The sequence below is a fragment of the Gastrolobium bilobum genome, unplaced genomic scaffold (genome assembly GCF_033153095.1).
Source record: "Gastrolobium bilobum isolate Gb01-03AN ecotype WA unplaced genomic scaffold, APGP_CSIRO_Gbil_v1 utg1221, whole genome shotgun sequence".
Classification (NCBI taxonomy): domain Eukaryota; kingdom Viridiplantae; phylum Streptophyta; class Magnoliopsida; order Fabales; family Fabaceae; genus Gastrolobium; species Gastrolobium bilobum.
In genome coordinates, this window is record NW_026897257.1 from 2,222,938 (window position 1) to 2,246,558 (window position 23,621).

The 23,621-nt window shown below is 34.1% G+C and overlaps 5 protein-coding genes across 8 annotated transcripts; 1 reads left to right on the forward strand and 4 right to left on the reverse strand.

Moving 5' to 3' along the window:
• The first annotated feature begins 4,278 nt into the window (after positions 1-4,278).
• Positions 4,279-10,335, forward strand: LOC133305349 (uncharacterized). Its single transcript, XM_061505545.1, has 7 exons — positions 4,279-5,818; positions 6,334-6,761; positions 7,110-7,271; positions 7,890-7,965; positions 8,709-8,864; positions 9,024-9,552; positions 10,252-10,335. The coding sequence occupies exons 1-6, from the start codon at positions 4,418-4,420 to the stop codon at positions 9,162-9,164; spliced, it is 2,364 nt and encodes a 787-aa protein (XP_061361529.1). The 5' UTR covers positions 4,279-4,417; the 3' UTR covers positions 9,165-9,552; positions 10,252-10,335.
• Positions 10,114-12,600, reverse strand: LOC133305350 (GCN5-related N-acetyltransferase 6, chloroplastic-like). Of its 2 annotated transcripts, none has more exons than XM_061505547.1 (9): positions 12,355-12,600; positions 12,044-12,272; positions 11,594-11,646; positions 11,291-11,327; positions 11,151-11,216; positions 10,900-11,004; positions 10,671-10,824; positions 10,488-10,564; positions 10,114-10,401 (listed from the first exon to the last, which is right to left on the reverse strand). In XM_061505547.1, exons 1-9 carry the CDS (start codon positions 12,435-12,437, stop codon positions 10,336-10,338), a joined length of 870 nt encoding a protein of 289 aa, XP_061361531.1. In that variant the 5' UTR covers positions 12,438-12,600; the 3' UTR covers positions 10,114-10,335. The 2 variants fall into 2 exon arrangements, with proteins under 2 accessions (XP_061361531.1, XP_061361530.1); XM_061505546.1 differs by having other exon boundaries at positions 10,488-10,567.
• Positions 12,601-15,068: 2,468 nt separating this feature from the next.
• On the reverse strand, positions 15,069-15,960 carry LOC133305408 (uncharacterized). The gene has a single exon (XM_061505626.1). The coding sequence runs from the start codon at positions 15,849-15,851 to the stop codon at positions 15,225-15,227; it is 627 nt and encodes a 208-aa protein (XP_061361610.1). The 5' UTR covers positions 15,852-15,960; the 3' UTR covers positions 15,069-15,224.
• LOC133305410 (uncharacterized) lies at positions 15,954-20,234 on the reverse strand. 3 transcript variants are annotated; one of them, XM_061505627.1, is made up of 6 exons: positions 20,128-20,234; positions 19,881-20,017; positions 18,848-19,000; positions 18,451-18,626; positions 18,076-18,216; positions 15,957-16,459 (listed from the first exon to the last, which is right to left on the reverse strand). In XM_061505627.1, the coding sequence occupies exons 2-5, from the start codon at positions 20,010-20,012 to the stop codon at positions 18,114-18,116; spliced, it is 564 nt and encodes a 187-aa protein (XP_061361611.1). In that variant the 5' UTR covers positions 20,013-20,017; positions 20,128-20,234; the 3' UTR covers positions 15,957-16,459; positions 18,076-18,113. The 3 variants fall into 3 exon arrangements, 2 of the variants coding, with proteins under 2 accessions (XP_061361611.1, XP_061361612.1); XM_061505628.1 differs by lacking the exon at positions 20,128-20,234 and adding an exon at positions 20,087-20,115; XR_009750763.1 differs by lacking the exon at positions 20,128-20,234 and having other exon boundaries at positions 15,954-16,459; positions 18,009-18,216; positions 19,881-20,061.
• A 2,254-nt stretch (positions 20,235-22,488) lies between these two features.
• On the reverse strand, positions 22,489-23,418 carry LOC133305481 (uncharacterized). Its single transcript, XM_061505717.1, has one exon. The coding sequence runs from the start codon at positions 23,416-23,418 to the stop codon at positions 22,489-22,491; it is 930 nt and encodes a 309-aa protein (XP_061361701.1).
• Between the last annotated feature and the right edge of the window lie 203 nt (positions 23,419-23,621).

The following is a 23,621-nucleotide window of genomic DNA, read 5'->3' on the forward strand; positions in this document are numbered from 1 at the left end:
CCTGGATTCTGAGGACAATTCCTCAACGTATGTCCAGGCTTTCCACATTTAAAGCACACACCTCTTCCTGCCAAACATTCTCCAGCATGATTTTTCTTACATTTTGGACATACCTGAATCTGGAAATTTGTCCGACCCACATTCTTCCTCCCTCCATTGCTAGCAAAATTGTTTCCCGAGTTTTGCACCCGTGAAAACCTCCCTCTATTATTGTCATCACTCATTCTTCGATTTAAAGCTCTGTCTTTCTCTCTTGCATCCTCAGCCTCCTTCATACTTGCTTCAATGTCTCTGCACCTGTTTATTAATGATGAAAAATTCCTGATTTGGTGTCCTATTATCATACTTCTTAGTTCAGGTTTTAGTCCAGATTCAAATTTAGTTGTTAGCCATTCCTCATTAGGTTGATTCTGTATATAATTAGAATACCTAGATAATCCTCAATTTTTGCCACATATTCTCCAACAGTCATGTTTCTTTGTTTTAGTTCAATGAATTCTATTTCTTTTCTGTTTCTTACACTTTGAGGAAAATATTTTTCCAAAAAGGCATCTTTAAAGATTGTCCAAGTTATCTCTGTTCCTTGGCTTTGGAAATATCTTTTAGTATTTGTCCACCAATGTTCTGCTTCTCAAATCAACAAGTATGTGACAAAGTTTACACGATGAGTATTAGGACAGTCCATTACTAGAAATATTTTCTTAAGTTCTTTTATCCATTCCATTGCTGCTTTAGGGTTATAGTCTCCATGAAAAGTGGATGGTTTATATACTTACGAAATTCTGTAAGTCCCTTGTAATCAGAATTAGGTCCTTCCAAAGCATTGAAAAATCTAGGTCCACTTTCACTTTCATTATTATGGGTATGATTTCTGGTAGCACGATCCTCCCTTAACTCTTGAACAATTTGCTGATTAGTTACAACCTGTTCTCTAAGAGCTTCTGCTACGCGGGTAAATGCATCCGTTACTGGGTTAACTTCTGGTTCAGAAGTGGAAGAAGATATCTTCCTTGCATCTGCCATAGATCTACATATATTGTTTTATGATAGTGAGTTGATCAGGCTCAGTGAAATAATTGAAAATATACATAATCTAAAATACCTAACAAATAAAATAGTTTAGGTACTTTATTTACCTGAACCGCTGCTCTGATACCATAAATTGTAACATCTCTTGCTGTTAACTTTTGTAAGGAATATTACATGATTTCTTATATATATGTTTTCGCTTTATGCATCGTCAGTGAGAAATAAGATGGAAAGGAATTAATGTTATTAATTAATACACATCGATGATAATAACAGTAAAGAAAATTATATAAACATCTACCAACATTACTTTATGGATAAAGTTACGTCAGATACAAAAATGAGTTATTTTATATAGGTCCTACAGTCTACTAAATATTACATCACTTCAGTTTATATCTTACATACTGACATCACATAATTATACAATACAAAAGTCTTATCCTAATCTAGCTTATAGGTGTAGGTCTCCATACTATCAGCATAGAATATTGAAGCAACTCCTTGATTTCCTACTACAATATAAAACTCCATGCGGTCCTCATAAGAGTAAATATTGATACTCCATCCTTCACCTGCTAAGCTTAGAGTAGGCATTATGATTTTCTGGAAAGGTTAGCACAAAACAAACACACGTGAGAAAATTCTAAGTAACATTGAGGTTTTCTAACTATAACCATTTATAGCCGTAATAACGGAAAATACCATTCTCTCAGATAATTTAATAAAAATTAAATAATATAATAAATAATACATTGTGTAATATTTAACTGAAGTTAAATAATTTCCCAACTTTGTGGTCTTCTGCATATGAAAGATTTATTGTGGAAGAGCTCAAACCACGATAAGGCGTCCCTTACCCTATAATCGTCTGAACCCAAACTCTGTGGTTCAGTTCGTAGCAGTCTTCATCAGTTAAATTTACATATTTTCTTCATAATTATTTGGTACCAAACAATTCGTCAACATGATAATCTGTTGTTGTAAAGAAATAAAATTTAAAAGAAAAATAATATACTGCAAAAGAATAAAAACCAAAGAATAAACTCAACAGAAAACATATAAAGAAAAGAGTTCGGTAAGAAACAGAAGAATATATAGAGAAGAGTTCGGTAAGATGACAGAGGTATTAAAATTAAACATCGTTTTCGCAAAATGATTGAAACACGAGAGAATGTTTTTTAAAACTCTCAATATTACCTTATGCTTCGTTACTGTCTCGTCGCTTTCCTCCTTTCTTTTTCTTTCTCTCTCTCTTTTTTTCTTCTCGCTGTTCTCTCTCTCTCTCTTTCACTGGTCTTCTTTTTTTTCTTTCTTCTTCTTATGTATACGACGTATATATATATATATATATATATATATATATATATATATATATATATATATATATATACAAAAAAGACTGCTTACGATTGAGTTAGATTCATTAGATTTGAACGAACTAGTTAAATTGTTACTAAGTAATGATTGCTATTGAGATAATAACTAACCACGTAATACGTTTCTCGAAAGATTCTCGTAAACATTTATCAGATGGCTCCACTTTTTCCTGTTTACATTTTATTCACTTTCTATAATATATTCATATATTTATTTCAATTATTATACTATTATTATTTATTTTATTAATTAATATATTATATATTATATACATTTATCTTAATATTTAATTACTTATTTCTTTTTATTATTATTATTATCATTATTATTATTATTTTACATATACGTAAACATATATATTTACGTTCACGCGCTTCGCGTGAAAATTGGCACAAACAGCATCTGACACATATCCTCGTTTGATACATATCCACACCCTTCGTGTAAGAATAGGCGCAACTGACGCCAATTTGATTACTCTTGGCGCTAAAGGCGCCATTTTGGCGCTACTGGCGTTGTTTCATTTTTTTTTTTTCTTTTCTTCCGTTGACACCACAATTGACGCCATTGGCGCCATTATTCATGCTAATGGCGTCAATTTTTTGTTTTAATTTTTTTTAAATTTTATTTTTTTTTAAATTTTTTAATATTTTTTTAATATTTTTTTAATAATTTTTTTTTTAATTTTGAATATTACACCTACTGAGTATACTTATTTGATTTTACCACATGAAAATTGTGTATCTCTCTTATGTGTAATTAATTTGGCAAAACGACGTATTTTATAAAAAAATAGGAATTAATTATTTAATCAATATAAAATTGAAGCTATTATTAAAAATTATACAATTAATTATGCATAAAATATATTAAAAAAATAAAAAATAACTAATATGAAAGAGATTTTTGAAAGTTTTGAAATAAATCGGATTGAAATATATTATTTAAGGTAAAAATAAAAGTAAATGAAAAAGGACTTTTTACGTTAGTGAGAAATCAGACGCCGAATACCGTGACTTTTTGGGTGCTTTGGCCTTCGAACATTCACAAAGGCAAAAAGCAATGAGCAGGGCCCGAATTTTCTTATTCCATCATATAGATAAATTAATGTTAAAAAGAGTATCGGGCCAAGTTAGAATTGACTATGTGTCATGTGTTACTCTTCCTCACTATTTTAAAAAAGTTTTAAAGTCTTATTTTTGAAATTCGCTTTAAATTGGATAATCACAAAATAATAAATTAGTTGAAATATCTCAAAAAATATATTTTTTACTATGTGTTTGCAACTTATGAGTAACTTTTTTTTTAAAAGAAAAAGTAAGGATGTTTTAATTTTATTTATAATTATAAAAATGTTTTTTATTTAATAAATTATGAGGTGATATTTTTATTATTACAATTCATTAATATATCAATCATTTTCTTGCTTTTTTTTATTTTAGTGGATTCATTCCAAGTTTTATTGTGTTAAATATGTTTAGAGACAGTCAAACATTGGAAACTTTTTTTATTTTAAAAATAGGAGGCAACTAAATGGCATTGATATATAATAATAAGTGCATGCGTTCAAATTGAAGTAGAAAAAATTAATGTTGAATAATTTGGACGAGGTTATAGATTTACACTACTTATATATTATATTAAAGTAATATAAAAAAATGAAAGATATACTGATGTGGCGGAAAAAAAGATAAGAGGAGAGAGAAGAGCATAAGCTGAACATCACATCGGGTGAGGTGTACGGAAGAAGTTTCTATTCTCCGCAAGAAATAATAAATAACACCTCTCTCTCTCTCTCATTCTCACTCTATTTTTTGCTATCTTCGTTCTTTGTTTCGTTCTTTCTCCAAATCCGTTGGAATTGTTCTACTTCTTCACAAAGGGTGTGTGTGGGACAGTGGGAGTGAGAGGGGAATACAAAAAAGGCAAAGCCCAAACCCTTTTATTATTATTATTATTATTATTATTCTTTATTTATTTATCATTCTATATAGTCTCTGCATCAACCATGGTTATGGATCGATCGGTTTCGCATGACTTTCTAACCTCAAAGAAGAGCAAGATGGTCCCAACTAATGGAAGCACATCAAAACCAAAACCTCTCACTCCCAAACCTTGTTCTTCGTCTCTTCAATTCATGAATGAGATTTTCCCAAACCCTAATTCAAATTTTCCCTTACCTTCCCAATCCCAATCCCCTTCCCTCCCACCCTCCGATCGTGGACGTGAATCTCAGGACGGCAACGTCGACCCACAAATTGCTCACCACCATCAACAACTGGGCCTGGGTCTGGGCCTGGGCCTGGGTTCTCCTGGAACTGCGATTGAGATTTACGACGTTGACACTGACACAATTATTACCCAGTTTTTCGACGACCCAAACTTCGACTTGCGAGGTCTGGGTCATCATGGATCTACCAGTAAACGAGGTGAAAGAGGAGGGCAAGGGTTTCTCAAGAGAGGAATCGATATCTCTGGAAGTGCTCTATCAATGGATGATAATGCCAGTGCTAAGCGCAATAGGATAAATATTGGAAACGACGATCATTTTGATGCCGTTAAATTTGGCTATGAATTTGAAAACACTGCTCTCGTCACCGATTATTTTCTTTCGGAGGAAAATGATCAAAGAGGGAAAAGAAAGTTGGGTGATGAATCTGATGATAGCAGTAGCAGTGAAAGGGTTGGTGATGACTATGGTGATGTGGGTCAGAGGAGATTCAGCAGAGAAGAGAAAATGAAAGAGCCGCTGAATGAAATTGATTTCTTAGCTACTGTTATTCTTGAAGCTGAATCCCAAAACCAGAATTCAGACGATGACAGAAACCTTGACATTGTCCAGAGAGTAGATGATAATGTAGCTTACCAACGAGTGCATGATGATTACAGAAGGAATAGGATCGTGGAAAAGTTTCGAGAAATAGCCAAGGAAAATGCATCTCGGTTTGCACGTTTTGCACCGGATGTTCAAGATGATGGGTCATCTCCCGTGCCTGAAGTGGAACATGAGATTGATGATAGCCCAACTCCTTTCTCTACAGCCTGGAAAACTGTTAAAGATCGATGGATGAAAGCCACGCAAAAGCGCTGTGCACCTGCATGCATTACATGGGTTCCTAAAAGGAATCACGAAGATGTATGTGCAAGGCTTTCTGTTCCCTCTTTGGAAGAACTATGCCTAAAAGTTCTTGCCAATAATGCTGATGCAATTGTTTCACTTGATGGTGTCCCTGATGAGCTGAGGCACAGGCTTAGCCAGTTGCTCTGTGACTCTCGCAAAATTAACAGTCACTTTTTTGAACTTCTTGTCAGTGGGTCTCCTACAGAGATTAGGCTAAAAGATTGCTCATGGTTGTCAGAGGAACAATTTACCAAATCTTTTCAAACGTGTGACACTGCCAGATTGGAGGTATGTTCTTTAAATGATTTGATAGATGTAGGTATTTCTCGTAATTTTGCTACAGTTGAGGCTAATGTTTCATATGTTTCAGTAGGAATCCTAGCATTTTTATTCTTATTCATTTGTTTTGTATGGATGGATTTTTGTTGGTGAGGAGATATGATACTTTCACTACTATGGCATGACAGTTTTAACTTGATTTCTCTTTGTTGAATGTTGAATTCCATTTAGCATCTCAACGGATTGGAGAATCTCAATTTGGGATATATATTTTTTGATTGTTTAACAGGGCAATTTGTTTATCTCTTTCTTTCTTTTTATTAATCTTCATGTGTGTGTAGTTATCCTTTTTCAATGTTTTTCTTTGCTCTGTCGTTTAATTTTCGTTGTGTATATGCTAGCTTGTAGTTTTTATATGCTCTGTTATTTGCTTTTTTGAAGATTTGATTAGCTGCTTCTTTCAGGTTTTAGTTTTAAAATACCACACGATCTGAATTCAGATTACATATTTACTTGTGGAATAGGTGCTACAACTTGACCAGTGTGGACGATGCATATCTGATTATGCGCTACATGCTACTTTGGCACAATCACCAATGGCAAGATTAACTAGTCTGTCCCTCAGTGGTGCATGCCGTCTTTCAGATAAGGGGTTGAGTGTACTAGTTTCTTCTGCCCCAGTACTTAGATCAATAAATCTAAGCCAGTGCTCCCTTCTCACATCTGCCTGTCTCAATATTTTGGCTGATTCGTTAGGATCACTTCTGAAAGAGTTGTATCTCGATGATTGCCAACTCATTGATGCTGCACTAATTGTGCCAGCATTGAAGGAACTTGAACATTTAGAAGTATTGTCAATGGCTGGCATTCAAACTGTTTGTGATGAATTTATCAAGGATTATATCATTGCACGTGGTCACAACATGAAGGAGCTTGTTTTAAAGGACTGTATGTAAGTATTATTTGAGCAGTCTGATTCATGCCTGGAATCTCCTTAAGAAGTGATGCTCTTGCCGAAGTATTTTCTTGGGACAATTCCTATTTAGGAAGTCTTGGTGAACAATTTCCAATCAGGGAAAAATTAACCAAACCTCTACGATCTATGGTTAATCCAATAAGGGTTTGGTTAACAGTTGATAACTCTTTGAGCATTGATTAACCATTGTTTCTAAATTGGTTAATTCTTCCTAACTTGGAATCATGTTTTCTAGGAATTCCAAATTGTAGTTTCCTTATTTTCTTTGATTCCTAAAAATTATTTTTAACTCTAGCTCATTGATTTGTGCTTCTCAATGTGCAGAAAATTGACTGATGCATCAATGAAAGTCATTGCTGAACATTGCCCAGGGTTGTGTGTGCTTGATCTTATGAACTTGTCCAAACTGACAGATTCATCCATACGATATCTTACAAATAATTGTCGAGCACTTCATACATTGAAGCTCTGCCGCAATCCATTCAGGTATTTTCTCGGTTCCTGTAATTTCAGGTGTATCATTATACTTTTGCATATTTCTTTTGCTAGAGACTTGTCTGTAATCAGTGTGTTCTTTGCAAGGGGATGACTCACTTATAGGTGTCTCCAACTTTTTAATAGGATGGTTATCTTTGTTTCTGTGATAATATGCATTCTCTGTAGGAGTCGTTTATTATTAATTGCCAACCTTCCAAGCATATTTCAATTAGATTTCTGTTGTCCCTGTCTTCCTTAAAATGCATCAGATTCTGTACTAGGGTAGGGATAGAGGGTCATATTCCAATATAATTTATTGGTTTTGTTATTTCTTGTGTATGGATTGGAATTCATTTTCCAGCATTTGGAATGTCATGAGTATTTCTTCATATGATCTGATTGACGGATTCCTTTCTTGAAGTCCTGGACTACCAATAATAAAATATATCCTTTTGTACTCAGGGATTTGAGAACATTAGTCCATCTATCCTATTTCCAAGTATATGTATGCATAATATGCTTGATGTGTCCTTGGATGGTGTTTCGGAGTGCTTACTGCATGTAATCTTGATCCCTTCTAAATCCCTATTGATGAATAAAATTAACACAAATTTTTCTCTACTACAGTGATGAAGCAATTGCTGCATTTTTGGAGACCACCGGAGAATCCTTGAAAGAACTTTCACTTAATAACATTAAGAAGGTACATTGTTATACTGCCTCGTTGACTATCTCAACATTGGCTTGCAGGTTTGTGGATGTATGTGCTATACACACACTTTAAACACATGGGCAGCTAGAACATTGTGACATGATGGAAAGGCTTCTCCCTGCTCGAAAAAAAGATTAATTAACCAATTTTCAACATAGCCTAACAAAAAAATAGTCGATTATGTGCTCGAAGTGCCACTGCTTCTTTATTATCTGTTCATATTCTTTTTCTTTTTTTTGAGATTTTCCAATCGGTTCATCGCTTTGGGACTAGTTCGATTCGGGGCAGGTCATGGGACTAAGGTTTTAAACCCCTCTCAAAAAGACGGTTATAATTTTATCCAAGCAGACACTTCAACATACATCGTATGCTGCAATTTATTTTCATCATAATCTTCAAAAATTGAATTCACAACTAGCACATATGATATGACATTATGAACAATATAAATCAAAATAAGAAAATGTATACGTAAATGTGTGTCATGATTCTAGTATATGTCATTTGTTGACGGAAGACACTGGTCTTTATGGAATCACATGAAACAAAGCCCTGCCCTCCTGTTGAATGAAGACACTGGTCTCAATTGACCCTTGAATATACTCAGCTAATTGATACCGTTGTTAATCTTTCTGCTATTTGGTTTTCAGTTAGCTTTTTAGCTATGGCGGCCTGCTAAATCTTAGTTATACTGTTTCATTTTCTGAGTGCCTGTCATATTTCGTTTGATTCAGGTTGGCCACCACACAACCTTATCACTTGCAAGCCATGCAAAAAATTTGCATACTCTTGATCTATCTTGGTGCCGAAATTTGAAAGATGATGAGTTGGGTTTGATTGTAGATAGCTGCTTCTCGCTGAGGTTCCTTAAACTGTTTGGATGCACACAGGTATATATATCTATCATTAAACCCACGTCAAAGGCATTTCTGTGATGAGTTTCTGGTGGTCATAGAAAAATATATAAAATAATATGATTCCCTGAGTCTCTATATAAAGAGATTAGCTGATTTGTCAGAAAATATTTTAAATGTTATGCATTTTTGTAGGTAACAGATGTTTTTCTGAATGGGCACTCAAACCCAGAGATTCAGCTCATTGGACCAAAGATGTCTCCTTTATTGCAACATCTCAAAGTGGCTGATCCTCATCAAGGTGCTTTGCGTTATTCATCAGTCTCGGTAAATTAGATATATATTTGAATCAGAAATGAGATTATATAGATGGAGAAATTTGGCATAATTTTTGGCTATTCCTTGTCGAAGCAGACTTAACTTTCTGCTAACATGGTGTTAACTGAAGTGACAAAGAAATCACTGTGTTGCCCGTTTTTACCTTTTGTTTTAGTGATGTCTTAGTTGATTGACTGCAATAGTCTAATTGTAAGTGTAGAAGAATACATTCTTCCTTGTTGCGCAAGCATTCAAAGTCAAACATACAAACTAGCATATGCTAGCAGAAAGGATGAAAAGTTTCGAAACCTTGTGTACGGAGGATATGTACACTCTAAATTCTAAACCTGAACTGAGGCAGATAATAAAGTTTTTTCCTGAAAAAAGGAAGAAAAGTCCAGCCCAGGTATGTCTACTAAGTCATAAAATTTTGCTACGACTTTAGTGGAGATTAAAAGGAAAATATGGATTTCTGTACGAGTAAGAATTCCTAATTGCAAGGCCAGTGCTGGACGTTGACGATACCTTTTAAAATTGGGAAAGGTGTACTTTCAATTTGAGTGCATCAATTATTATAAAACTTTTAGATTAATTGGATATTTGGTCGACTGTATGTAGAAATTTTAGTCAATTTAGCATTAGAGATTTAGAGTTGCGATTCATTTGCGATTTTGGCCAACAATAAGTGTGCTCAATCAATTCGTGAACCTGTGAATATGTAACCCAAAACCTAAAAACTAGTGTGGGGTTGTAAACATAGATAGAATGATTTTGACGCTCATTTTTTGTTACTGAACCGATGGGTTGATGCTAAGAGTTAGTAAATGTGTAATTTAACATGATTATGTTATGTGAGAAGATCATAATTATAAGGGGGAATCAATGATAATAAGAGCTTAGATAGAAAAAATATTAAAATAAAAAATTACAAAATCATAATAGTTAATTTGTACAAATATTACCTCGGTAAGAAAAAAAAAATCTTTAAAGTTATAAAGGGAAGGAGGAAGGGGGAAGAGAAAAAGGGGTTCTCGTTAAATTTGTATAAAAGGGACATATACATGCATTTACATCAACTGTACCGTTAAACCTCTATTAATTACAGGAATCGGGGGTATTTGGATATGGAATTCACGACTGTTACTGTTAAGAAGCTATCCAATCGAAGCAATATTAATATCTTGGTGCTTTACGTCTGTAAATGAAGCAAGTATGTTTGATCATTTAACAACAGGGAGTTCGCCATTTCAACTATCTGAAAAAAGTGATAAGGAGGAGGAAACTACCTGAATTAGCATTTCACGAAAACGGGGAATATGGATGAATTAAAAGTTGTATTACCTCAAAGCCCAAGTTTTGGTAGAGTATTTGGGCAGGTCTATTATTTCTGTCCACATGAACATATACACGTGCCACACCTGCTAAACGAATACGGGAATAGATGGTAAAATTTCGGTCTTATTTCATGTACTATATCAGAGACATGGATAGCAAAAGTTACTCTCACTTCAATGTTCTAATTACCAATAGACTTTGCAGATTCAACAGCAAAATATAACATATTGCTTGCAATACCCTGGCGACGAGCTGATTTGGCGACACATAAGTTTGCTATATAGCCATATCTGCTTGATGGTGTTCTATTGATGCTACAAAAAGGAGGAGCCTTTACCCGTTCCTGCATTTGAAAAATCATCAGGCTAGACTGAGCATCTTATACATTTGCATCTCAACTAGAAAGAATGTGATATACCCCAGGAAATTTCTCCCCTTGCAGCAAATATCGGATATTCAAATCAAGTGTTCCTACAACACTTTTTAATATTGATCGTTTTACATTCTTCTTCTCCTTCCTCACCTGATAAACTTGACTCCAAACACCGTAAGAGGAAAACATACTCAAGGACAATTAACCCAGAAAATGATATATAAACAGGTGTTTTATCAGAAAATCAGAGCTTCGAAACTAATTATATATCTGCATCTAACAGAAGATTGTTTTACCGTGATAATGCATGTGCAACTCTCCCCATTTTGCACCCTGCACCGCTTCTTTATCGCATTAAATTCCTAAGCAATAGGAATTCTTATTAAGATTTTCATGAAAGACTGAATAAGCAAAGCAATTAGCAATCAACTCCCACCTCATCTGCAAAATTCCTTTTGTAATGATCAACATATCTGGACAAAACATAATTAGAATTAGTGGCACTCAACTTTTCATCTATTGTGGATCAATGCACTTGACTTGATCTTCTGCTTAAAAGTTTTCTTTCATGAAAATGGCACAGATACAATGTGTTGATTTAGACACCACAAAAAAATTGAACCCATAGTAAGCAACCAACAAACTTTTTCACCCTCATTATCCTGAACCTCTATTAAGAAATGAAGAAATTTCGAACACATCTAAATAACTATTCTGATGTATTTTGTCTGTGTCATACCGTTCATATGTTCGATCTTCCCACTGACTTTCTGCCCTTAGCCATGCTGCAGTCTACCATAAATATTAATAATTAAATTAAATATATAAGGGATAAGTTTAAGTTACATATGAATACTAAACAAAGAGATTATTATATATACTGTCTCTTTTTCTTATTACCTCTTATTATTAAATCTTAATGGTTGATTTATGTCAATTTAACGATTATAATTTATTAAAAATTAAAAATTAATTAATAAATATAACTCAATAAATTACAACCATTCGATTGACGAAAATTAAGTGTCCTTGCATTTTTTATGAAGAAACAATTTTCTAGATTTGAACCAGTGAACTTCCGGCCATAGCCTTACCGTTTCTCCCTCACAAAACAAATAGAAAATAAAGAGAAAAGAAGAAGAAGCAAGCTAATAATTTTCTTTTTGTGTGTATTAATTAGATGGCTTACCCAATACTCTTCATCAAGAAAGGCTTGTCGTGCAACAAATTGGCCAAACTCAAATCTATTGTGTTGATCCAATTCTTGGTCTGAAGGCTGCAACCTATCAAAATGGAGATCGCAGAACCTTAAAGTCTCTACCCTGCTGGGCACGGGTGGCGTTGAACTTGAAAGCTGCACTGAAACTTCTTTCTTCTTCTTGTTATTCAATGGTGGGGGAAAATTCGAATCCATAGTCCTAACAGAAATAAGCTAAAATCTTATTGAAGCAACGAAAATGGTTTTGGAAATCGAAGAAAAGTGTCAAGATTGAAACTGACATGGTCCAAGAAGCAGCGATTCTTGGGCATTTGCAAACACTGGGTGTGTCAATTGTAGTCGATAACATGGAAATTGAAGGCATGAGATTCAGGGGTTCAAGAGGCTTATTGTGTTCGTTTGTGCCCAAAAGAAAATGCTAATCTTGTGCACAAATTAAAGTAAAGAGGAAAAGGTGAAGAAGGATTTGGCAGAGGAAAGAAAAGAAAACATGCGTCGAAAGTTGAAAGTAGCAGCCAACCCAATCATTTTTCATGAATGGATAAAAGTAGGTGCAATTTGAAGTTGTGATTTTTTGTGAGTTCAAGATTGAAGATAGAATGGGCGTTTATGGATATGGCTATTACTTTACATTTTATTTATTTTATGATAGTGATATAATATGATCTGAGTCTGAGATGATGATGATGATTGAAACTGCAGTTTAGAATCCAAGAAACACGGTGCCAATTATTGCTTGCCGCTATCACGCCATTTTTTATATAAAAAATAAAATAAATGTAATTTAGAAGTGTTAATTAATTATCTTAGTTTAATTCAGTCTATATTAATTTAAATTATTTTATAACTGTTAATTAATTTAAATTAATTTAATTTAAGTTATGTTACTTTTATTTGAATCTTTAAGTAATGTAATTTAATTTAGGAGTGTTAATGAATTAAATGTAATTTATATTTGTTAATTATTTTAGTTTAATTTATTATATATTAATTTAAATTATTTTATGACACACACGTAACATGCTATGCTGCATAGAACGTCCGCCATGTGTCAGAAAAGCTGATGTAACATACTATATTGCATAGCACGTTTGATGTCCCGTAATCTCGTTACATTGAACTCATCAGATGTCGTAACGAGTTAGGTGACGTGACATTTTGAAAAAAAAATTACAAAAGCATAGTATTCAGATAATTTTTTGCAAAAGGTGTGATACTTTGGTTAGCTCTAAATGAAATGAAAAGCTTTCTTAAAAAAATATTGTCATTTTTTATATGCTTGTTGTTTTTGTTTCATGTCAATAAAGAATGGGAAAAATTATTCTCATGGCTCAGCCGAAGGTAGAGTCTAGCGGTTGGAAGAGCACCGCACGTCGCGTGGTGTCCGGTGCGCCCGCGGCGGCCCTTGAAAATCCAGAGGACCGAGTGCCTCCCACACCCGGTCATACTCATAACCGCATCAGGTCTCCAAGGTGAACAACCTCTGGTCGATGGAACAATGTAGGCAAGGGAAGTCGGCAAAATGGATCCGTAACCTCGGGAAAAGGATTGGCTCTGAGGGCTGGGAATGGGGGTCCAAGGGAAGTCGGCAAAATGGATCCGTAACCTCAGGAAAAGGATTGGCTCTGAGGGCTGAGCACGGGGTCCCAGTCCCGAACTCGTCAGCTGTCACATGGAGTAAGTTTTCTTCCTACACACCCTTCGATAATCGTGCAACATTTTTCTTTTCTTTCTTTTTTATTTTTGGAAAATATTTTTCTCATGTTGCATGAGACAAGTTGTCTCATGTAACACATAAAGAAGTGAGTGAGATCCACTAAGAAGAAGAGAGAGAAAGAAAAAAAAGTGGATCTTATCTACTTTTTTATGTGTTGCATGAGACAGTTGTCTCATGCAACATGAGAAAAATATATCCTTTTATTTTTTAGATAGTGGGTCTCACTAGTATGTGTCTACAACATAAGATTTTTTCTCTCATGCAATAAGAATTGGTTAAAAACATTGAACAATGTAAAAACAAAAAATGAAATTTGTAATTGAAACCCATTTAATTTGGACCAAATTTCAAAGCATGATGAAAAGAAAGCTGACTATTGTTGAATAAAATTCAAATCCTCATATGGTGATTAGTAATTCCATTGGTTTAAAACACCATGCCTTAAAGTTCCAAAACCACGGGTGTAGAAGCCCACGGTTTGTCCGCAACACGTGGTTGTGTTCCTTGTATTTGAAGTTTCAGGACAGGAAACGTGACCTCTCACGGTCCTCACCATTTCGTTTTTCTTGTTTGGACTTAAAAAGGTTATCATTTCACATCAAAGCAGGATGAGGCAACTCGGACTTTTTTGATTTTGGTAAAAGAATAAAAACAAAAAAATCTCTCCCTTGTCCACGGTTTTTTTTTTTTTTTTTTTTTGTGCATAGAAAAATGAAGCTTGTGTTTGTAACTTTTTTACATAGATAAAGTTACAAAACAAACGGTAAATGTGGTTGCTTGAGCAAGCAGCCTCCTTTCTTTTTTGTTGTTTTCTTGTTCCTTATTATATGTTTCAGAATCTCCTCCTATGAATTATTGGGCTATCTGGCTTCTTTTGTAATAAGCTCTTTTAACTATTTTTCAATTCTTTTGTAATGTGAAACCTTGATTATTGGTGGATTAAAATTAAGGACACTCATTGAAAACAAGCATCTTTAACTATTTTTCAATTATTTTTTCGGCCCATATTATTGTCCAATTATTCAAGGTAAGGCCAAGCATTACAGGAACATCCAATCATCCAAACACTAAACGATGGTGTAATCCTTGGCTTAACAACGCCCTCATACGATGTTTAATGTTATGATTATTTTTAGAATGGTTATACATTAATAATTAATTTTCTGGGGAAGAAATTTTTTTGATTTACTCACAGCATTCAATTTAAAAAAAAGAAAAAATTAAGCATGAAAAATTATTGACGTTATTGATGGATCAATAGAAAGTCCCTAGGTTACTTCTACCTTGAATGCTCACACATTGGAATACAATGGCCACACCCATAGTGACCAGAACAAACAATAGGCGACTGACGAAGGAATTAAAAATGAATTATGCAAATATCTACACACTAGTACAAGGTAGAAGGAAGATAGAGCAAGGTGTTGAGTGGCCTCATGGTTCAAAATCAGTCTTCACCCACTGCCCATACTTGCTTTTCATTTTCTCATCCAATTCCTTAGCTTTGATATCTGCAATCTTGGTTGCATTTTCCTTGGATTCCTCTTGCACTTTGGCAATCCTTATACTCCTCTTCCTTGTAGTGGCCTCTTTCTCTGCTTCCAGTTCTTCATAATCTTTCACCCAACAGCTATGAACTGAACAACTCAATATCAACACCAACAACTGCAACATACACATTGCCATCAAAGCCCCACATTCTAGCCTTAACAAAAGTTTGGCTTCCTTTGGGTCACGTGGTGACTTCAAAAGGGAGAGGCTTGCTTTCTCTTTTGTAAACAAGGTTAATATGCTCAGCACTTGTCCTATCAATGAGGCGAGTACAAGTGAAATGTGGGTGAGAAAACAAAAGTATGTGAGCTGTGAGTAGAAGCCCACAAAAGATGAGAGAAGTGAGATGCCAGAAACCAGAAGCAGTGCCATGCCAAAGGAAGTTGGGGGCATTTTGAGAAGGACAGTGGGCGCAAATGAGGAAGCAGAAAGGATAAACAGAGTGAAATTCAAACAGCAAAGGAGGAGACTTGTGAAGGAGCATGCACTTCTAAGCTTGGAAGAAGCCATTATGATGTTGAATATTGTCTGCTTTGATCTTTGAAAACGTTGGATAATTTGAATTTATAAGCATGTGAAATGGTGCCGTTAAGGATGGCTATAACGGCTAGGATATAGCAGGCCCCACTTTACTCATTCTTTAATGGTGCAATATTCCCTCCACAGGCATTCAAACTGCCTCTGACACTTGATGATTAGGAATCATACCTGGAGCTACGTTATAAATGGAATTGATAGTAGTTTCATACGTTGGTGATGCGTATCAACGCAAACATCATGATTGGACATGATACATTCTTATTTTGTGGAGTAAATAAGAAATTTGCAACATCTCAAATTTGGATCTGAAATAAACACTAATTACAGCCACATGTACAAATTATCATGCTGGCGAAGCAAGTTAATAACTTGACTCTGTTGAAACAATGTACGCACAAAGCAAATAGCCCTTTGACTAACGAGTAGTTTTTCTCCTTATTAACTGCTCCATTAATTTCATATTGGAAGGCCATGTCACAAATTCAAAATAACTCTCGCGGTATCAGCTTATAACTCCACTTTGAGGCTTGTAGGCATTTCATACAGGTAGTGAAATACTTTAAAAATTGACTTGCATCCTGCGGAAACCATACTCAATATTAGAAAAGCCATCAATTTCAAGTAACAGCTAGGGGGCGTCTCGTAGAGGAGAATTTTATTTTTATCCGGAAATCATAATTAACAGTAATGTGATGGGAAAATGAGATTACCGGTAATGTAACCAAAAAGTTGTTTGGTAGGCTAAAATTTTACTGAAAATATTGGGTGAAATTTACTGAGTCTATATTTGATTGATTATAATATATTACTGAAAAATTGGTATAATATTACATATATACCCCCGCTTTGGTTTCTTTTTAAACCGGATAGGGATTACACGGTTACTTTTGTCACTTTTTTTTCTACCCCTTTTTCTATTTCCCCATCAATTGGTCAATCGGGTGGTATTGTTAACTGTAAATTTTTTCCACAAATTACACACGATTACTGGACATCTAACTTTTCTAGATAAATTTTTTTTAAAAATGATACCAAACATGGTATTCCTGAAAATTCATTCTCATTTCCCTAGGTATCCAAAAAAAAAAACCTCCTACCAAACACCCCCCTACAGAAAGCTTATCATGAAGCTATCTGATTTGCTGTCACCAAAACCCACCAGTGCAATTTTATATTTTAAAAGAAGTGTTCTGAAAAAAGAGTACAGCAAAGGCATAATCTGCAAAAACTTAAAAAAAAAAAAAAAAAAGATTTGATTCTTAATAGTAATATGCATTTCTCTTATTCTCAATTACAGTTTTAGATTCGGTGTCCACAGAATAAAATAATGCATAATTACTAGAAAAACATACTTATCAACAAACTCCAGTGCACATAAATCATCATTCTAGATATTTCTGATCATAAACATCTAAAGCTCGTGAATTTCAAGAAGCTTTTAATCTTGCTAAGAAACACCATCTAATGCGCGTCAATTCTAACATTCTGGTTTGTTGGATCCCTCCGGAAGGTGATTGGTTGAAACTTAACTCGGACAGGGCTGCAAAAGGAAATCCTGGAATGGCGGCTTGTGGAGGAGTTTTTCGAAATGCTGTTGGCCAATGGTTAAATGGATATTCTTATAGAATTGGAGTTTGTAATGCTCTAAATGCTGAACTTTGGGGTATACTTAAGGGACTAGAGTTAGCTTGGGAATTTGGTGGGAGGAAAATAATTCTAAAAAGTGATTCAACATCCGCTATCACTATGCTCACCAAATCCGGTAATGCAGCCCGCGAGACTTATTTGATTTCTCGGATATGGGATAGATTGCAAAGGATTGGACAATTCATTTGAGGCATACCTATAGAGAAGGCAACAATGTTGCTGACTGGCTGGCCAACTATCCCCTAGTTAATGCTGATGTTCCTGACATGTGTATTTTCAATTCCCCTCCCCCTGGTATTGAGTTCTGTTTACTTGGTATTGTGTTTCTGTTTACTGCTGATTTAGCTTCTGTTTGTAGACCTCGTCGTATTTCTATTGTGTAATTCTATTTTGTGCTGTGGGTATTCCCCATCAGCTTACCAAAAAAAAAGAAAAGAAAGAGCAATCAGTCTGAAATAAGGAATGATATTTTCATCTTACAGTATCTATGTCCTGTTTGCAGATATCATCATCAATAACTTCTCCCAAAAGCGAAAGAGGATTATACCTCGTTTACACTCTCTTCTATTATCTTCTTTGCCCAAATCAAGCCTCATCACTGTGGGTTAAGATGGCCTCAACTCTATCAAGTGATGCTTGTAGTCGTCCTGATTGCATGTTGAACATTGGTTCATCAGTACCCAGAGCCCTGTGAAGGTTTACAGTTTAAACTAATCAGTCATATTCACGAAATAATAGCATGACAAAAAACAAAAATAGCATGTAAATAAAGGAGAATATGAAATCCAAATTGTAATAGAATAGCTCATCCAAAAATCATTGATCTTTGATCATATTTTCTAATCACCAGATAAATATAATTTAGTTTCAAAGTTATTATTCCGAGTATTTCTTCACCAGAGGACATGATTACGGAACTTACCCAGTAATTTCGGGCAGAACATAGTCTGCCCTCCATCCAAACCGTAAATCAAAGCCAGGAAACAAGCCAACTGAAGTCTTATTACGGATCCGGGATACACCATCTCCGCCCAAACATGTGGTGAGCTTCCATTTCCAACCAGTAGCATGCACATGAAAATTGTGTCCTACGCCAACCTGCACTGTTTACGTCAGTGAGAATCACTTCAAATGAAATTTTCCAGAAAGTGGGAGATCAACTCATCATGGCATCAACAACAACACAGTGGGATTCTATACATAAAAGCACATAGAAAATGCCACATTTATTACTATTTTTAAACATTTTCTGCAACGATCAAAATAAACATAATAATCATGTCATGTCATTAAAAAAAGGAAATTAAACAGCTTCAAACCTGAAGATTCAGAAACTTGGTAATGGGGATCTTTTTTGAGAGGATGCGAACATCATGATGAATGGGCTCATAAATTAACTTCCATTTCCATTCAAGTGCTAAAGGCTTCAATACAAGCTTTGCTTGATATTCATTGATTGGAGCATTATAGAACTGCACCAAAAAAATGATCTCCTTAATAAGTAGTCATCATATGTAAATAAATAATAATTGACTAGTAAACAAAATCTCCACAATATTAACCTATTAATTGAAGAGACCCAATTATATAGATAGTTAAATTTCACAGATCAGCACTCCTACAAATTTTAGAGTTCTCCTTGACACTTCTTGCATGCAAGGAACAGATGAGTTTAACCATATAGACAAGATAAAAAAACAATAGCCAACCATAATATGGTTGTAGATGTGGAGTTAAGGAACAAAGAATAATCTAGTTCCAATTCCATGCATGCTAAAGTATTATTTAAATATTAGTTTGGTAGATTCAAGCAACAAACAGTAACCTGAGTCTCATACCACCACATTACAAATTTTCAAGGCTTAAGCGGTCAGAGTGCAGGAATTAAAGTGTGGGTATTCTTATAGTTCCGCGGCTGTCAAAAAGCAGGAATATCCAAGTCCAATTTAACAAGTTAACTCTTCGAACATTATTAATTTTGAGGGAACAGACACGAGTACCAAATTTGGATCTCCCACCTGATATCTTGATACTCTAACCGGTACTCCAAAAAAGCAGAAGATATGAAATCACACAAAATAAAAGAACTGGAGTATTCTGATAAGAATAAATGTTTAAAATTAATGTCTTATGATCATGAAAACAATTTCAAAGCATGATATCTCTCTAATTGCTTATCTATTAGAAACATATTATATATGCATGCAAACCTTAACTCACAAGCGACAAACATGTGTAAGTATATGACAGAAAAAAGAACTGAAAGTAAAATATAAATTAAACCAAAAAAATACCACATCCTCGTATTTACTATCATGAATGACAAAACCTAAGTTGGGAGAAGAAAAAAACCTCCATATTGAGACCAACTCGAATACCCTGAACTTGTTTTCGGAACTTGAGAAAGAACTCGGAAGGCATCAAATTGATATTGTATAACTCATCCCACGAAGTGGGTTCCTCCCCGTTCGTCCCCGACTCCATTGGACCTGCAAAAATCACCTCAATGTAATATTTCCCTACAAGTCTCGTTTTTAACAGCAAGTATAGTATATAACATTGTAGCTTTGATTATCGGAAATGGAGATCTTTCTTTTACCCCAAAACTTGCGAAAATTAACAGATAATGTAATGGGCTTGCACAGAGAATCTATACCAATGCTATATTGATTCGATTTTAGGAGTTTGACCCTAATTGCTCCTACATACCCTTACCGCCTTGCGCTGCTTCGTCTACAAAAATTAAAAAAATTAAAAAAAATAAAAAAAATATATCTAAAAACATGTCGTTTTGAGATTATAAGATTAAAAAATAATAATAATAAAAATTAATATAATTCCACAGTATATTAAAATTATAAAAATGTTTTAATTTTCATCCCAAAATCATATCATTTTAAACTTATCGAAATGACTTATCCATTGACTAAAAAAACTATTAACCTAATAAGAATAATGATAAAGTATAAATTATTCTATCTATTTTTTATTTTTGTTTATTTCTGTGTATCATTTTTCAACAACCGTTAGATGAGAATTTAAGAGAAATGAGTAGGAGGAAATTACGTATTCGAGTAAAATAAACTATCTGTACAGTCCATTGTTGGTATTTTATTTTGGGTTCTCAAAATTAATTTTACGGAAAGTAAAATTGGTTTTGAGATTAGTAAAAAATTTCAAATATGTTAATATGTAAAACTGATTTATGGTGTGAAACTCATAGTTTTTTTTTTTTTGGGTAATCATAGTTTTCTTTTTAAAATATACCTATATTTACACTTTAAAAGTGATTCTATTTTATAATTTAAATAAAATTCTATTTTCTAAACTGTATTTTAAAATATTATTCTAAATATAAATTAATTTTTGTGACATCAATTTCTTCAAAATTAACTTTATCAAAATCTAAACTAAATATATCCTTAATTATATGAGAAAATATTTTCTCATGTTATTAAAAAAAATATTTCTCAAGTCACCCATATATTGATCTGCATGTTTTTTTTTATTTTTAATTGTGCGACCACCTTAAATATGTGTGTATAGAAAAAAAATTCTTTTCATGTGAAAAGAGAAAACCAGAGCCCTACTTATATATATACAGGACAACATAAATGTTTTTTTTTATAAGCACATAAATATTTTTTATTACATTCTTTTAGCATGCATTTACTTTTGTACTTTAAAATTAATTAATATAATTGGAGTAATTATCTATAGAGGTTTATTAATCTCATTAAAAGAGACAACATGTATATCATATAGAGGGAAATTTATTGCTTGGTCTCCCTCCACTTTTTCTTCTCCCTCTCTCTTCCCCTATTCTCTTTAGGCGGATCACAAAGGCCGGAAGTGTTAAATATTGTCTCCATATAGACATAACATGCACGCCTACTATTTGTTAAAGAAAAAAAAGTTAAAGGAACTCAACATTTTATTTGTATAAGAAAGGGAATATGAAAAAATGTTTTTTCTTATTTATATATAATATTTGCTTACTTGTGATCTAATTAAAATATTTGAGTGCTGCTATACTGTATGAATGAGTTTTCAAATGAAATACTAAGAAAAAATATTATAAGATGATGCACTGAATAAGAAACACAATACGTCATTATAAATGAGAGAAAAAGATAGATAAAGAAGAAGAGAGAGTGAACAAAGAGATAGATAAAAAAAATATCGATAACCACAGCCTAATCAATAATGTATATTATTAAGTTGATTGTTACTTGAATTTCCTTGTATGATTGTGTTTTCCATAGGTCATGGATATACGAACCGCTGACCAAGATCAGGCACGACAATGAACGTAGCAAGCCTCTGGTGATTTATACATTGAACTTTCCAATTTATAGTAATAATAAAATAAAATTGATAAATTATCCTACAGTATAACAATGTTATTCGGATCTAGTTTTTAAAAATACCTTAGAATTAATTATGATTGAAGGAAAATAAATTCCGTATATCATTTAATAAATACATATTCACTATTCAACATTTTCATTTATGTAGCATGAAACGGTATGTGAGAGTTGCAATTAGGATACATCTTTTAGCATAAAGACATTCGATTTTTCTTCGCCAATAGCACAAAGTGTTTGTTTTCTTGTCAATTCTCACAAAACCCAAGTAACAACAATATTTTATTTATTTTTATATATACAAAGGTAACAACAATATTTATTGGTGGATAAAGTTACTGCTGCTGATAGAGTTGATGCTCACCATCGAAATTTCTTAAAAAAAAAAGAGAAAAGAATATGCCTTGCTCACCATCGAAAATCAACCGAGATAAGATAGATTTCAAGAAGTTCAACCAAAAGCTTTTGATAAATTTGATAGTAACAATACAGAAACTAACCAACACTTCCCAAACAACATTCTACAAAGACAAAAAACAAAAAACAGATATCGGAAAATGTAAATGACGAAAATAACCACAACATAAACTTGTCTATAAGCCAGACCCGGATGATTCCCCAGGCATGATGGGAAATGTTGGAAGGAAACTCTTTGTAACAGTTCGTTTTGGCACAAACTTTCGAGCCCATACATGCTTTCCATTGATAGTAAATTTAGCTTTGGTTGCCCCTCTCAGTATCATGTCAATGATAGACATTTTGTGAAAAACAATGCGAGCAAACAGGGCTTGTTCATTTGGCTGCACTTCCTGCATGTACAAAGCCTCTACACAATCCCCATATCCCACTGTAAAAAACTCTCTCACTTCCCATTCTTCCACGCGATAGCCCTTAGAGAATGTCACAAACAGTGTTCTATCATCCGCTGGTACTTCACTATCTGCTATCAGATCCTGCACCGCTAACTCAGCCTTGTTGCCATGCATCATGTTAGATGATGGCCCAATTGAACCAAACCAAAGATGTTTCTCTGAACTTTGCGTCACCACCTTTTGTGCTTCCATCATTTTCTCAGTTGAGTTTCTGACCATAGCTTGTTGCATGATGTCAGTGAGTGCCCTGACACACACGTCCTGCATCATTTTAGCCACCCCTTGAATTGCATCAACTCGCTTTTCATACAAAAATTGGAGAGAGATTTCCTTCTCCATAAGGCTATGCAGAAGGGGTATGTCGCTTCCTTCCGAAGAGAAAGAAGATGTTAGGCCATTGTTTATGCAATTGAGGCATGTAACCGTTTCGTCTGCAACTTCATTGATCAAAATGTTTGGCAAAGACATAATCTTCTTTACCACGTTACGAAATCCAGCCCTCTCCAACCAGAGCCACATGGCAAGGAGTTGCATGGTTTCTACTGGCTCTCGGTAGAGTTTGATCACAAGGATCTTATAGAGTTCTCTGTCAATTCTGTGGAACAGAATGAACTCTTCTTGGGAGACGATGAAAGAAGAAGTTGAATCCATGAAACCAAAGAGCATGATCCGGCCCCCAATAGTTTTAGTTCATAGCACCGATTCGGCCAACCCCATATAAATACATAGAGAGTAGGCCCCTTGCAATTACTGTGTGAAGAAATGAAAAGGTGCGACCATTGGACATGAGGCATGTCATATGTGAGAGACATGTTTGGTTTTGTGAATGGGTTATGACACTTAAACTCATTACA

Bases quoted from the DNA above. Each gene is read 5' to 3' on its own strand.
- LOC133305350 (XM_061505546.1), bottom strand. From the start codon at position 12,437: ATGCCTTCAATTTCCATGTTATCGACTACAATTGACACACCCAGTGTT. The intron at 11,647-12,043 runs GTAAGCCATCTA...TATTTATGGTAG, and splicing joins TTCTTGATGAAGAGTATTGG to ACTGCAGCATGGCTAAGGGC. The intron at 11,217-11,290 runs GTGGGAGTTGAT...CCTATTGCTTAG, and splicing joins AAAGGAATTTTGCAGATGAG to GAATTTAATGCGATAAAGAA.
- LOC133305408 (XM_061505626.1), bottom strand. From the start codon at position 15,851: ATGGCTTCTTCCAAGCTTAGAAGTGCATGCTCCTTCACAAGTCTCCTC.
- LOC133305481 (XM_061505717.1), bottom strand. From the start codon at position 23,418: ATGGATTCAACTTCTTCTTTCATCGTCTCCCAAGAAGAGTTCATTCTG.
- LOC133305410 (XM_061505627.1), bottom strand. From the start codon at position 20,012: ATGGAGTCGGGGACGAACGGGGAGGAACCCACTTCGTGGGATGAGTTA. The intron at 18,627-18,847 runs GTTTGAAGCTGT...TAAACAGTGCAG, and splicing joins CCAAGTTTCTGAATCTTCAG to GTTGGCGTAGGACACAATTT. The intron at 18,217-18,450 runs GTAAGTTCCGTA...AAACCTTCACAG, and splicing joins GTTCTGCCCGAAATTACTGG to GGCTCTGGGTACTGATGAAC.
- LOC133305349 (XM_061505545.1), top strand. From the start codon at position 4,418: ATGGTTATGGATCGATCGGTTTCGCATGACTTTCTAACCTCAAAGAAG. The intron at 5,819-6,333 runs GTATGTTCTTTA...CTTGTGGAATAG, and splicing joins GTGACACTGCCAGATTGGAG to GTGCTACAACTTGACCAGTG. The intron at 8,865-9,023 runs GTATATATATCT...GCATTTTTGTAG, and splicing joins AACTGTTTGGATGCACACAG to GTAACAGATGTTTTTCTGAA.